General features: G+C 45.3%; 1 protein-coding gene across 3 annotated transcripts in view; it reads left to right on the forward strand.

Moving 5' to 3' along the window:
- Positions 1-14,570, forward strand: part of LOC141046815 (serine/threonine-protein phosphatase 2A regulatory subunit B'' subunit beta-like) — a 53,728-nt gene that overhangs the window by 33,199 nt on the left and 5,959 nt on the right. For all 3 annotated transcript variants that reach the window (XM_073541434.1, XM_073541436.1, XM_073541435.1), the window contains exons 3-8: positions 6,622-6,725; positions 7,085-7,187; positions 7,806-7,880; positions 9,319-9,405; positions 11,242-11,395; positions 11,961-12,009. In XM_073541434.1, coding sequence (XP_073397535.1) covers positions 6,622-6,725; positions 7,085-7,187; positions 7,806-7,880; positions 9,319-9,405; positions 11,242-11,395; positions 11,961-12,009 — 572 coding nt within the window. The remainder of the gene's footprint in view (positions 1-6,621; positions 6,726-7,084; positions 7,188-7,805; positions 7,881-9,318; positions 9,406-11,241; positions 11,396-11,960; positions 12,010-14,570) is intronic.

Here is a 14,570-nt window from a genome sequence, read left to right on the forward strand (position 1 = left end):
GCGATATTGCTAGCAATATCGCTGTAAAGTCACCGATTTTGTGACGTTATAGCGATATTGCTAGCGATATCGCTACATGTGATACTTACCTCCGACCGGCTCCCCCGCTGGTTATCGTTGGTTGCGCGAGAAGCTCCTGGACCATTCCTCGTCGGCCACTTCCTGCGGCGCTTCCTGTGGCGCTGACGAGCGACGCGTGGAGCCGGGCGGGAGGACGCAGGATCGCCGCGTCTGACAGGTAAGTAACGACCCCCGACCGCTGGTGAGATCTGCCTGTTTGGCAGCTCACTAGCGACCACCTAGCGATGCACCAACGATCCTGACCGCGTCATATCGCTAGTCGGGATCGCTGGTGCATCGCTAGGTGTAGCGGTACCATTAGGGTGGAGACCTCCATGCATTGTGAGGAGCTTTCGTGTCTTTACATCTGCAGCTTCCATCTCTTCTTTTGGCCAGCACACTGCCAGCAGGGTACTTGATAACTGGCAGGGCATATGTGTTGATGGCGTGGATTTTATTCTACCCATTGAGCTGGCTCTTCAGGACCTGTCTAACCTTTTGGTGGTATTTGGATGTTGCTGCTTTCCTTTCCTCCTCATCATGGTTACCGTATCCCTGTGGGATGCCGAGATACTTGTAGTATGTCTGTACATCTGCTATGTGCCCTGCTGGTAATTCCACTCCATCAATCTTAACTACCTTGCCTCTCTTTATTACCAACCGGCCAAACTTCTCCAGTCCTCGCGATGTCTTCGCTGTAGATCCTTGTCAGGTGGATCAGTGAATTGATGTCTTGCTTGTTTTTCGCATACAGCTTGCTGTCATCCATGTAGAGGAGGTGGCTCATGGTGCTTCCACTCTTGAACTTGTATCCATAGCTAGACTTTGTAATTATCTGAAGGAGTTCAAGCATATGCAGAACAGCAATGGGGACAGTGCATCACCTTGGTATATGCCGCCTTTGATGGTCACTTGTGCTAGTTGTCTTGAGTTGACTTCCAGTGTTGTTATCCGTAGCCCTATTGAATTTCTGAGGAAGGTTCTTAATTTCCTGTTGACATTGTAGAGAGCCAAGCATTCACAGATCCGTGTGTGTGGCATTGAGTTATAAGCTTTCCTGTAGTAAATCCAGGCTAGGCTGAGATTGGTCTGTCTGGATCCTGAGTCTTGAGTGACTGCTCTGTCTACTAGCTTCTGGTGGTGGTCCCAATGCATTTCTGAGCTGGGATTCGTGTACTGGTTCTTATGGTTTTGTAGCTTGGTAGCTATGATGGAACTGTTCCTTTATGAGGATCCTTCATGATCAGAACTGTTCTTCCCTGTGTTAGCCAAGCTGGATGGTGGCCTGCTTCTAGCAGTTGGCTCATTTGCTTTGCCATGTGTTCATCATATACAGCTGTTAATTTCTTTAGCCAGTAGGTGTGGATCATGTGTTTGGCCAGGTGCTGTCCAGCCCTTCATGTTCTTGACCTGTTGTTGGATGTCGTCTTCTGTAATGGTGACTGATTCTTGCTGTAGGTGGTTGCTGTGTTTCATTCTCAGATCTTGCAGCCACATTGCACTGGTGTTGTGTGTTTTTCCTTCTCCAATATGTTCCACCAGTATTGTTCAGTCTCTGCTATTTGTGGAGTTGCTGCCTTTATACTGTTAACTCTGTAGTTGGGAGTACACCTTGGCTGCTTCTTTAGAGAACAGTGCATTTATCTTCTTGGCCTCAGCTTCTCTAGCCCCTTAACCCCCAAGGGTGGTTTGCACGTTCATGACCGGGCCAATTTTTACAATTCTGACCACTGTCCCTTTGAGGTAATAACTCTGAAACGCTTCCATGGATCTCGGTGATTCTGACATTGTTTTCTCGTGACATATTGTACTTCATGTTAGTGGTAAAATTTCATTCAAATAACTTGCGTTTATTTGTGAAAAACAAATTTGGCGAAAATTTTGCAATTTTCCAACTTTGAATTTTTATGCCCTTAAATCACAGAGATATGGCACACAAAAAACTTAATAAGTAACATTTCCCACATGTTTACTTTACATCAGCACAATTTTGGAACCAAATTTTTTTTTTTTTTGTTAGGAAGTTATAAGGGTTAAAAGTTGACTAGCGATTTCTCATTTTTGCAACACCGTTTTATTTTTACGGACCACATCACATTTGAAGCCACTTTGAGGGGTCTATATGATAGAAAATACCCAAAAGTGACACCATTCTAAAAACTGCACCCCTCAAGGTGCTCAAAACCACATTCAAGAAGTTTAATAACCCTTCAGGTGTGTCACAGGAATTTTTTGAATATTTAAAAAAAAAAATGAACATTTAACTTTTTTTCACAAAAAAAATACTTCAGGTTCAGGTTTTTTTTATTTTACCAAGGGTAACAGGAGAAATTGGACTGCAAAAGTTATTGTGCAATTTGTCCTGAGTACGCTGATACCTGATATGTGGGGGGGAACGACTGTTTCGGCGCATGGCAGAGCTCAGAAGGGAAGGAGCGTTGTTTGACTTTTTCAATACAAAATTGGCTGGAATTCAGATCGGACGCCATGTCGCGTTTGGAGAGCCCCTGATGTACCTAAACAGTGGAAACCCCCCACAAGTGACCCCATTTTGGAAACTAGACCCCCCAAGGAACTTATCTACATATGTAGTGAGAACTTTGAACCCACAAGGGCTTCACAGAAGTTTATAACGTACAGCGGTACGATTAAAAAATCATATTTTTTCCACAAAAATGATCTTTTCACCCCTAATTTTTATTTTTCCAAGGGTAACAGGACCATAAAAGTTATTGTGCAATTTGTCCTGAGTACGCTGATACCCCATATGTGGGTGTTAACAACTATTTGGGCGCATGGCAGAGCTCGGAAGGGAAGCAGCGCCATTTGACATTTTTGGCTGGAATTGAGATTGGACACCATGTCGCGTTTGGAAAGCCCCTGACGTACCAAAACAGTGAAAACCCCCAACAAATGACACCATTTTGGAAAATAGACCTCCTAAGGAACTTATCTAGATGTGTGGTGAGCACTTTGAACCCCCCAGTGCTTCACAGAAGTTTATAACGACCGGGAGTGAAAATAAAAAAGTCGTATTTTTTCCACAAACATGATCATTTAGTCCCCAATTTTTTTATTTTCCCAAGGGTAACAGGAGAAATTGGACCCCAAAAGTTGTTGTCCAATTTGTCCTGAGTTCGCTGATACCCCATATGTGGGAGAAAACTACCGTATGGGCACACGTCGGGGCTCGGAAGGGAAGTAGTGATGTTTTGGAATGCAGACTTTGATGGAATGGTCTGCGGGTGTCATGTGCGTTTGGAGAGCCCCTGATGTACCTAAACTATTGAAACTCCCCACAAGTGACCCCATTTTGGAAACTAGACCTCCTAAGGAACTTATATAGATGTGTGGTGAGCACTTTGAACCCCCAAGTGCTTCACAGAAGTTTTTAACGCCCGGGCGTGAAAATAAAAAAATCATTTTTTTCCACAAAAATGATATTTTTGCCCCCAATTTTTTATTTTCCTAAGGGTAACAGGAGAAATCAGTGGTGCTGATCGCTGTGACGTACTATCCCGTCCCTGGGAATTAAGTCCCAATGCACATGGACCGGATAGTACGTCACATGGCAGTAAGGGGCTAGTGTATGTCCATAGTCTTGCAGCGAGTGCTGTGAGCTTTTTGTTTAGCAGTCTCTAGGGCTTCAGTTGGGGTCAGGCCTTTGTACTTGTCCAGCTTGGGCTCATTGTTGATCTTTACAACCTTCTGTATTTCTGTTAGTTGGCTGACTCTTTCGTGTAACCTTAATCTTTGTCTCTAGTCTTCTTTTCCAAGGGGGGCACGTACTTCTGTTCTTGCTGGTTCTGTAGCCAAGCATGTCCATGATTGCTGAGGCAGTAGTGGATCAGTTTATTAGGTTGAGTTGTGGTGGTAGGAATTGATGCAAGTACTTTATTGGCATTTTCTAGCATCCTATCTGGTGGTGTTTCTTTGCTGGCAGTTGATCTCTGGTATTTATGGTATTTAGTTTATCTATGATCTTCTGTTTCACATCAGCTGCAGTGCTCTCTAGTTGCAGGATTGGATCAGGATTTTCAGGGGGTTGCACATTTTGTTTTTCCAGGTCTTCATGTGGGTGGATCTGCGTGTGTGCAGTTGATCCATCTCAAGTTGTGATAATAGCTTTCTCTTTATGATATTGAAACTTTGGGTGACTAGTTGTTTTTCAGTCAGTGGACATACAGGTCTTGTATCCATCCAGAGTTTCCTCAAACGCTTCATATATCCTCTCTCATTTGGTCTGCTGTTATAGTAGCATTTCATCAGATCAGGTTCTCTTGCCTTGTCCATGTATGGTTTTGTTCCAGTAGCCCATTTATCATAAGATTGTCCTGGTTCGTCAACGTCTCACGCGGACCTTGTTAATCTGGACGACGTCTGAGCTGGCATGACTCTTTGTTCGTGACACTCATGTTTATTAAGGTAGGCACTATAGTGTTAGTAGTCTTGCCCAACGACAACTACTGATATATTATTTCCAACATCACTGATTCACGCTATAGGAACGGAAAGAAGCGCAAATAGGGTCTTATCCGATAAACAGAGTAAGAAGCGTATTGAAATTCTACTCACCTGATAAAGGAGCGGTATAGCGCATGAAATTATCTGTCAGCTGCCGCACATCCACAGGTCAGACCAGTGACCGCCGAAACATATAGTTAAATGGAACTTTTTTATTAATTTAGTGCGCTGCTTAACATGACACAATTGTGCATTAACAGATCGATGTTTTATTCAGTATCCCAACGTGTTTCGAAGTACAAATCACTTCTTCCTCAGGGGACGATATACAGGAGAAAATAGCGTTTAACTTGCAAGCAACGCTATTTTCTCCTGTATATCGTCCCCTGAGGAAGAAGTGATTTGTACTTCGAAACGTGTTGGGATAATGAATAAAGCATCGATCTGATAATGCACGAGTAATTGTGTCATGTTAAGCAGCGCACTAAATCCATAAAAAGTTCCATTTAACATTATTATTTCCAACATGGCATCTAGGATGCTTGTGCACTTTAACCACTATGTCATAACACCCACCTAAGGGTGGTTTCACATTCGCGCTTTTTAAGCGCACGCACGGCCGGGGGTAGCTCCGCCCCCGAGCCGGCTCTCTGCCCGGCGTGCCCGCCCCTTCCTTGTAGCGCCGCCTCCTAGCGCACAGCGGCGCCTGCGATCGGCGCACCCTATCTTTAGCATAGGGTGCGCAGATCGTGCGCAGGCCGTGCGCTAGTTGCGCTTTGACCTGCGCTGCGCACTCTTGACGGTGCGCCGTGCGCGCCAAAATCAAACTTTTCGGATTTTGGCGCGCACGGCGCACCGTCAAAAGTGCGCAGCGCAGGTCAAAGCGCAACTAGCGCACGGCCTGCGCACGATCTACGCACCCTATGCTAAAGATAGGGTGCGCCGATCGCAGGCGCCGCTGTGCGCTAGGAGGCGGCGCTACAAGGAAGGGGCGGGCACGCCGGGCAGAGAGCCGGCTTGGGGGCGGAGCTACCCCCGGCCGTGCGTGCGCTTAAAAAGCGCGAATGTGAAACCACCCTTAGGGTAGGTATTATAGTGTCAGGAGCCTTGGTATGTAATTTATTTAACTTGTTTTTCCAGGGCAGGGCAGTCTCCCATGTCGTAGGCTGTGCACTTGACCATTACACTATTCCAGACATATATTTATTTATTATTTGTAGTTTTGCTTTGACTAAAGTAACGTATTTTACCGATTTATAAGATGCACCCCAAATTTTGAGGAGAAAAAACTTTTTTTTAAATAAAATGGTGGTGCCTCTTATTATTGCTTTCCGGGGGTGGTGTCTGCGGTGAAGCGGGGTCCCAGGGTTGCTGCTGGAGGAGGCAAGAGTGGCGCGTTGCTGCAGGCTGGGATGAGGGGGGTGTTCCAAAGTGCGCCGCTGCGGGTGAAAATGGCTGTGGTGCGGGGGGGCTCAGCCGGCATTTTGTGAAGTTACCCTTCCCCCGTACATCCATTATTGCGATGCGGTGGCCTCCGGGAAAATGGCTGCCAGGGGCGGTGCATGCTCAGATTGAGATCTCGGCAACGAGATCTCGACTCCCGAGACCTCATTGCCAAGTTCTCAATCTGAGCATGCACCGCCACTGGCAGCCATTTTCCCGGAGGCCACCGCATAGCAGTAATGAATGTGCAAGGGGCTCTGGGAAAATGGCCGCCGGGGGCGGTGTATGCTCAGATTGAGATCTCGGTCATTTTCCTGGAGGCCACTGCATCGCAGTAATGGATATGCGGGGGGGGCTCCGGGCCTTCACAAAATGCCAGTGGAGCCCTTCCGCACCACAGAGCACCGCAGCCATTTTCACCCACAGCGGAACACCCCCTCATCCCAGCCTGCGGCCTGCAGCAACACGCCACTCTTGCCTCCTCCAGCAGCGACCCTGCTCCACTGCGGTCGGTAAGGTGTATCCGCATTATAAGACACACCCCTATTTTCCCCCAAAATTTCAGGGGGAAAAGTGCATCTTATAATCCAAAAAATAAGGTATTTCTAATTTTGAGACTGCCTCATACAATATTCTGATATTCTCTATTCTAAGGCTTGTGAATGCCCGCTTTACTGGAAAGCACCATTGTTTTATGCAGCTGGTGGGGACAGGACCGGATACGTGTCTGTTCACAAGTTCGTGGCCATGTGGCGAAAGTAAGTGACTTTTTTTTTACAGTTTGCTCATAATTGATAATCTAGCATTTGAAGGTGATCTTTTTAGGCCTCATACACATGACCTAGCCTTCTCACAGAGGCAGTATGGCAGCATACACAGTCCACTGTCATAGGTGCTAACTGTGCAGTAATGGGCACATGGGGGTGCAGTAATAGCCCTCTTATTACCCTATACAACTAAGAAGTTGTGCGGCTGTGCTTGTGTTTGATGATTGAATGGTCAGCCCCCTGCAAGTTACATGTATATGATCTTTATCCGAAGTATGGTCTGAGTGTCCCAAATAAGGACCTTCCACCACACCGACCTTATTTTTTTTTTTTTTTTTTGCATGTTTCAGGGTTTTACAGACTTGCCATGATGATGCTGCAAAGTTTATACAGCTATTGGCCAAACCGGGCTGTGTGTATTTGGAACAGGAGGATTTAATACCTTTTTTACAAGTAAGCATTAGAATTTCCTTTCTATGGGCCCTACTTGCTCTTAGTATCATTTTAACTATACTATTTTTGTAGTATTTCCATTGTAAAGGAGATGACTTTCTGGTGGCTAGGGGTCTGACTGCTGTGGCCCCATAGATCCGAGAACTGATGCTCTGAAGAGCCACGGAGGTCAATCAGGTGCACGGCATTTCCATTCGTTAATAGGAGCATCAGAAATTGTCATGCCCAAAGCTCAGTTGATCTTCGATGCTCCCTTTAAGCATAAATGGAGCAGTAGTGCTCTTGATCAACTTCACTCCATTCACCCAGGACTCTTCAGAGCCCCGTTTTTCGGAATCTGTGAGGGCCACGGCGGTGGGACCTTAAGCGTCCTTCGATTATCGTGGTGGTCATTTTTACAATTGCAAATGTGTAAGATAATTGATTGGCTTCAGTATAAGCCTCTTTGTGGTTCAACAAACTTTTTAGGAACTGTTTGTCTGATAATCCCTAGTCCACAAAAGATCTTTTCAGAGGACATTATTCCATGAGAGATGGTTAATTCACTTTATGCAACTGCAAACTGAGACTTCTTGGATTCCTTGTTCGTTAATGTTGGTTTTCTCCTCTGTCCTATAGGATGTGGTGAACACTCACCCTCACTTAACATTTTTGCGAGAAGCCTCAGAATTTCATTCCCGGTACATCACCACAGTAAGTGGCATTTCTCTGTGCACTAGAATCAAGAATTACGCTAGAGATTATTCTGAAAGCCATTAAGGAGTTGTCTCCGCATGTGAGAAGACATTTAAGTTGTATCTTGCCTTTTCTGGAGGCGTATAGCATGGTAGCCCCTCACTGGTTGGACATTGATGGGATAGTGTGATTATGTTATTGGTATTATGCGAATACCTCCTAAGGAACAGTTATTTAGAGCTCAAGAATACAGGAGCGCTTACAGGGTCTGTTTAATTGCAAATACCTTATTTTTCGTATAATAAGACTCTCCGGATTATAAGACGCACCCCAAATTTTGAGGAGAAAAATAAGAAAAAAAATATTTTTTAATAAAATGGTGGTGCTTATAATCCTTGCATCTTTTTGCTTACCGGGGGGGTGTTGGCTGCAGTGAAGCGGGGTTCCAAGGTCGCTGCTGGAGGAGGCAGGAGTGGGGTGATGCTGCAGGTAGGGATGAGGGGGGGCTCCGATGTGCGGCGCACTGCTGCGAGGGGTCTTGTGCTGCTGTGGGGGTCTTCTGCTGCTGCTGGGTGTCTCCGGGTACCTGGCGGTTGCTGGCCAGTGCTGCGGGTGTCTCCGGTGCTGTGTGGGTGTCCGGCGCTGCCCAGGACTCTGCTGACATTTTGCCGCAGGCCAGATTCTCCCGGCACTTCCACTGTTCCCTGTGCGGTGGTCTTTGGGAAAATGACCGCCAGGTGCGGAGCATGCGCAGATGGTAATCTCGGGACCAATATCTTGAGAGATGGGATCTCAGCGATTTTCTGCTGTCCTCTCTAAGACCGCAGAGCGGCAGTAGTTATTTTTTTTGTAGGGTCCAGTTTTTTGTCACCACCATCTTACCGAAGAACAAATGGCCACAGATACTAGTATTAGCCACCGGTGTGTTCTAGAGATGAATGGGAGACTCGCAAACAGCCACGAGTGCAGTGTCTACCACTGCAGTTTAATTGTTGACCACCCTCCTTATCTGAAAACCTAAAAATTCAGATCCACATCCATTTATACCAAGTGTCCATCTCTCCATATTTACATCAATATAGGTTTGTGAGATATTGGGAATATTTTGACAGGGTCTTTCCAATGGAGAACTTTTCCAGTTATTGCTATATCTAGATGTGACCCGGAGATAACCTTTCCAGTTTGCTGGATCCTGATGGACTCTGCATAATAGGAATTACCAGGCCTTTATTAAGAGTTGGTACTTTTGATAGTAAGAATGGCACTAAAGATTCCAGTTTTCTTAATGTAAAAATGCCAGAAAGAACCCCTCCCCCCCAACCTAAACCTGAAAAGCGTTGTGTGCACAGAACAATACTGACCCAGCACTTTTTAGGAATCTGCTAATGCAGACTACTTTTCTCTAAGTGTCTCCCCCGAATATTAGGTATAAAATATCCTTTGTTGGTCTTCCTAGGTAGTTCAGAGGATATTCTACATTGTTAACCGGTCGTGGACTGGTCGCATCACATGTGCAGAGCTCAGGAAAAGCAATTTTCTGCAGGTGAGTATGACCAGTGTCTGTGATCTGTGCTTGGATGATCCAGTGTGTACTGTATACTTTGTTATTCAGAATCCTATGTTGCACCTATATGGACGTAGAATGTAGGCAGCTTGTTTATTTGGTCAGGATATTGGCTCGCACACGCTATGCTGCATGCAGTATTTCAAGTCCCCTACTGCTCAAGTGATTATGGCTATAAGGCCTGGAAAGTAATCATTGAAGAAATGTGATGTGTTATGAATGGGTCACCGAGGAGGGGAAAAAAAAGACAACAAGCTAAGTCTCAGAAAACCAGAGAAGTTGGTAACTATGCAGATTGCAGATCCCTGATCTTAACCGTACAACTAGCAGCAGTCGTGGAGCGTTCCTACGATGGTCCTAGACGCCTCATCACAACCGGAGAGCTACATAAGCCTAAAGCAGGAAAAGAGGAAAACTGCCCCAGAGCAGACCCCGAAGGAAAGACAGCCCCCCACATGTATTGACGGTGAAACAAGAGAAAATACAAATAAAGGCAGGAAAATAGGCTGAGCAAACGATGGGGCCCGGCTAACTAAAAAGGACAGGAAAGGAAAGACACTGTCTGCAATCTGCCAAAAAAAAACCTACAAAAATATTGACCAACACTTCTGATAGCAAAATTAACCCTGAAGTCACTAGACTTCAAAACCTATATCAGCACTCTGAAATATTCTGAGACAGAGCAAAAAGAGGCCAATCTAATAAGGGACAAAAAGCAGATTGGCAAATACTGATAGATAGGAGTGGAAATTCAGCATAGCCCCAGCAGGGGCAGGCTGATTACACAAGAAACTGAATTGACCAACAAGCGCAAGTGTGAACATAAGCAAAAAACAAACTTAACTTGAGAAGACTGGAAGAGAGCTGAAGTCCAGGACCTGAGAAGCAGACTGAATCACCAGCACTAGGATAGGGCGTCGGCTGTCTTATATCCAGTCCGATACTCCAGAGATCCAATCGTTATCTTCCTCATCAGGTGGCAGATCACTACCACTTAAACCAACCTCACTACCTCCTGTCACCACCAGAGGGAGAACGGAAGGGGAACTCTCAACTGGTGGAGCGGAAAATGAGTTCATAACAGTGATTCTTTCCAACTTTGCTGTAAGTAATAGCTAAAGGGGGTTGGCCACTACTTTTTATTGATGGTCCCATCTCCAGGATAGGCCATCAATATTTCATTGGTGGGGGTACAACACCTGACAACCCCACATATCAGCTGTAAATGGCGCCAACAACAGCGGGAAGTTCTTGGATGTTTCCTGTGGTTATTCCTGAAGAAGTGTAATATACTTCAAAACTCGTTGAATAAATTAAATAAAATGCATTATTTATATCTCTTGGTCCCGTATTTCTTCAATCTTCAGCAGCTCAGGAATACTCCAACTCGATTTCCTTCTAAATTTGGATGCTTCCGGAACACAGCAGATGCGTCATTCCTATAGTAGCCATGACTGGGTACTGCAGAGCTGCCCTCTATTCAGATGCATAGATGTAGATCTCTGGTACCCAGCCACTGCCACTTTGGTTTTGACGGAACTGCTGTGTTCCAGCACCATCTGAGAACATCTGGCTAGAGCCAGTAACGGCTGATCGGCAGCAGTGCTGGTGTCATAACCCCACTGTTTAGATATTGATGGCCTACCAACTCCTTATTAAAGAAAAGAAAAATCCCCCCCCCCCCTTTTTATTGGTTAGGCATCATCTCCAGCTTTTATTGTGATTAATGGGCTTTGTGTGGCCTGCCCGTCCAAGTTGGGAGTTGGTGCCGGACAATTATTAATGCACTGACTCACTCACTCCTTATGTTTTCAGCATGTGACACTGCTGGAGGAGGAAGATATCAACCAGTCGACAGACTATTTTTCATATGAACACTTTTATGTCATCTACTGTAAGTTCTGGGAGCTGGACACTGACCATGACTTGTACATTGATGAGCAGGACCTATTCAAGCACAACGACCATGGTACAAATGATCCCTTTTTCTCTTTTTTTTTTTTTTTTTTTTTTTTTAAATCTAAGAATACTTCTTAATATGTGATGGAGATTATTGAAGTTTCATATTGCTTAAACGGGAAAAATTAAGGATTTTCAGGCTTCGTTCTGCAGAGTGAAAAAGGGGGGATAAATCCAGTGTACGCTCTTGCTACAATATTTTGCAATTGTATTTAGAACCTCCCTGACCTTCAGTTAGGTGGCTCAGTGGATAGCACTGCAGCTTTGCAGCATTGAGCTCCTGGGTTCAAATCCTACCAAGGACAACATCTGCAAGGAGTTTAGTATGGTCTCCCCATGTTTGCTTTGGTTTCTTCCCGGTTTTCCATTTTCCTCCCACACTTCAAAGACATACTGATAGGGAATCTAGATTGAGCCCTGATGGGTGCAGTGCCGATAATGTCTGTAAAGCACTGTGGTATTAATGGCACTATTTAAGTGAGCAAAATTCAAAATAAAGGCAAAATGTTGTCAATGCCTCTATTTTATTACAATAAACATTCTTTTGCACTAATCTTTATTTTTATTTTCCACAGCCATATCAAGTAGAATTATTGAAAGAATATTTTCCGGAGCAGTCACCCGGTGGGTGTCTTATTATTTTGGTGAAGTCCTTTGGCTCTTAGTCAGGGTGTGCATGTATGGAGCAGTCTCAAGGGTAATCTCCTCCATACAGGATTGTGACCCCAATTTGGACAGTGATGATGATGCCTGTAAATCACTGTGGAAATTAATGGCGCTATAAGAGAAAGTAAGATAAAGAAGTAGAAGATGGATGTCGGCTGTGATACATAGCTGGCATCGGCACTAATCAATACTGTTTAACTATTTAAATGCTGCTGTAATTCACAGACATTGGCATTTAAATTGTGGCATCGCTGATGCGTGCTCCCACCGACCTCGACGCACTCACAAGGTACTGATGTTTTATCATGGCGGCCAGAGACTTGCTATCTTAGTACTCCAAACCAGTCTGTGCCTGGGCTGCAGAGGAAAAAAAGATTTTTACTGAGGTGCTGCAGTATATAGTGCAATCAAATGATCGCAGATTAAATTCCCTGAGCATTTTAAAATAAACCGCATCGCCATTTCCATAAAACTAGAATCAAAATATAAAATAATTTAAAACTTTTAAACACTGAAAACTAAAGATTAAGGAACCAAAGTGCCAGATGTGATTTTTGAGTTGCCACATTTCTACAAAATTTAACTTAATAGTGATTTATTTGTTGTATGTACCCCAAAGCGATATCGCTATAATCTCTGATTAGCATGGTAAAAAAAAAAAGTTTGCTGCCATTTTCTGAGACCTATCTACAGCTTTATAAAGTTTTTGTTGTACACACAAATTGCTCTTTACTCTTGATAGCCATATACTGCACGCAATGCTGCAAAAATACCTGAAATAGGAAATGGGGCCTTTTTTAAATTTTGTCTTGTTAGCCAGTGCACTTACACTAGAGCAGAGGTGGGCAGTTAATTTTCGCAAGGGGCCACATGAGATCATGACTGTTGTGGTTGCCGAACCAATAGGCTGAAATGAATTATGCTCAATAATATTAACATATAATTATCACTTAATATTGAGCAAAATGAAGTATGCTGACATCCCCCTAAATACAGCATGATCACCCACCCAGCCTCACAATATATACGGCATGAACCCCCACCCAGCATCTCTATGTACAATGTGAGCACCCATCCTGCATCACTGTATACACGTCAACTTCCTATAAACATATAAAAGAAAGGGAAAAAACAGCATATATTCATCCCGCTCCTGTGCACTGATTCTCAGCTGTCTCGCGCTGATTGGTGGAAGAAAGAGCAAGTGGCCCCGTTCTTCACCAGCGTATTCACAGCTGTCTGCACCCTGAGTACAGTGGGCGGCAGAGTACATTGTGTGGCCCATGGGCCATTGTTTTCAGCCTGTCGGCTATAATTTGTCCTTTAGCCATACTGGAACAGCGAGAATGCTGGATGTGGGCCAAGTTTTGCCCACCTCTGCACTAGAGCAATCTCAGCACTTCCCAATAATCAGGCTGTCAGACGACCAATGAACAAGCAAAAGACTCGTTTGTTAGGCAAAATGGTTTTTAAGCTTGCTTAAAAATAATTTTATTCGGTCTCCCATGACAGCATCATGAGAGAGAGGGGATCTGCCCTTCAGGGACAGGAAATCTACAGACCTAAAAGGGCGGCACTGCTCTCGCGCATAAGTTGGTTCCCGCATCACTTGGTTCCTGTCCCTGACAGGGGAACCTCTTCAGACACACCTGTAGAAGAAGGTGGAAGATCAAAGATATTCCCAGGCCCAGCTGGTCAGCTTAGGCAACGGGGGTCCCATTCCTCGGCTGGTCTGGTGCCCTGGAAGCGCCTCAGTGGGTCCAGGTGGACTGCACATGTGAGCGGCAGCAAGCAATCCAGCTCAGGGAAGGAAGGCTGGCTTGATTGTGGTCTGGCATCATGGTGCAGGTGAGTAGGCTAGGCTGCAGCGGTGTCTCCTCTGAATCTGCGTTCTTGACGCGTGGCGGTGATCCCTCTGGTGGCTGGGCGGACCTGAGTGGCAGCGGCCGGCGTGCTTGGATGCGGCCGAGGCGTGGTCCGGTGACGCTGTTGGGTACACCCCTTGTGACATGGCCAGAGCGTGGCCTTAGTGATGCGGTTGGGGCGCGCTCTGTGACGTGGCTAGGACGCGCTCCCTGTGACGCAGCTGGGGCGCCCTCATTCATCTGCTGCCGTTAACTTCCCTGCACATAAGAGGAAAGGAAAACATCAAGGCCGACTTCCTAATTCGCATCGAGCTCAGGCAGTGAGAATGGGTGTTGAACCAAACTGTCTTCAACCAAATTGTGTAAATGTGGGGTGTCTGGACATAGATCTCTTTGCCAACAGAGAGAACGGAAGAGTGCATCAGTTCTGTTCTCTAAACCCTAGAAAAGGTCCACATGCGGTAGATGCTCTCTTGATCCCATGGGATTTCAAGCTGGGATATGCCTTTTCTCCGACAGCCCTGATTCCATTAGTTTTGAAGAAGATACAGGAGGACCGGGCATGTGTTATCCTAATCGCCCCTTTTTGTCCCAAAAGGCCATGGTTTTCCTGGCTGAGGAAGATGTACATAACCAACAAATGGGTTCTTCCGG

The sequence above is a fragment of the Dendrobates tinctorius genome, unplaced genomic scaffold, assembly GCF_039654945.1.
Source record: "Dendrobates tinctorius isolate UK_male_01 unplaced genomic scaffold, ASM3965494v1 ptg000121l, whole genome shotgun sequence".
Taxonomy (NCBI): domain Eukaryota; kingdom Metazoa; phylum Chordata; class Amphibia; order Anura; family Dendrobatidae; genus Dendrobates; species Dendrobates tinctorius.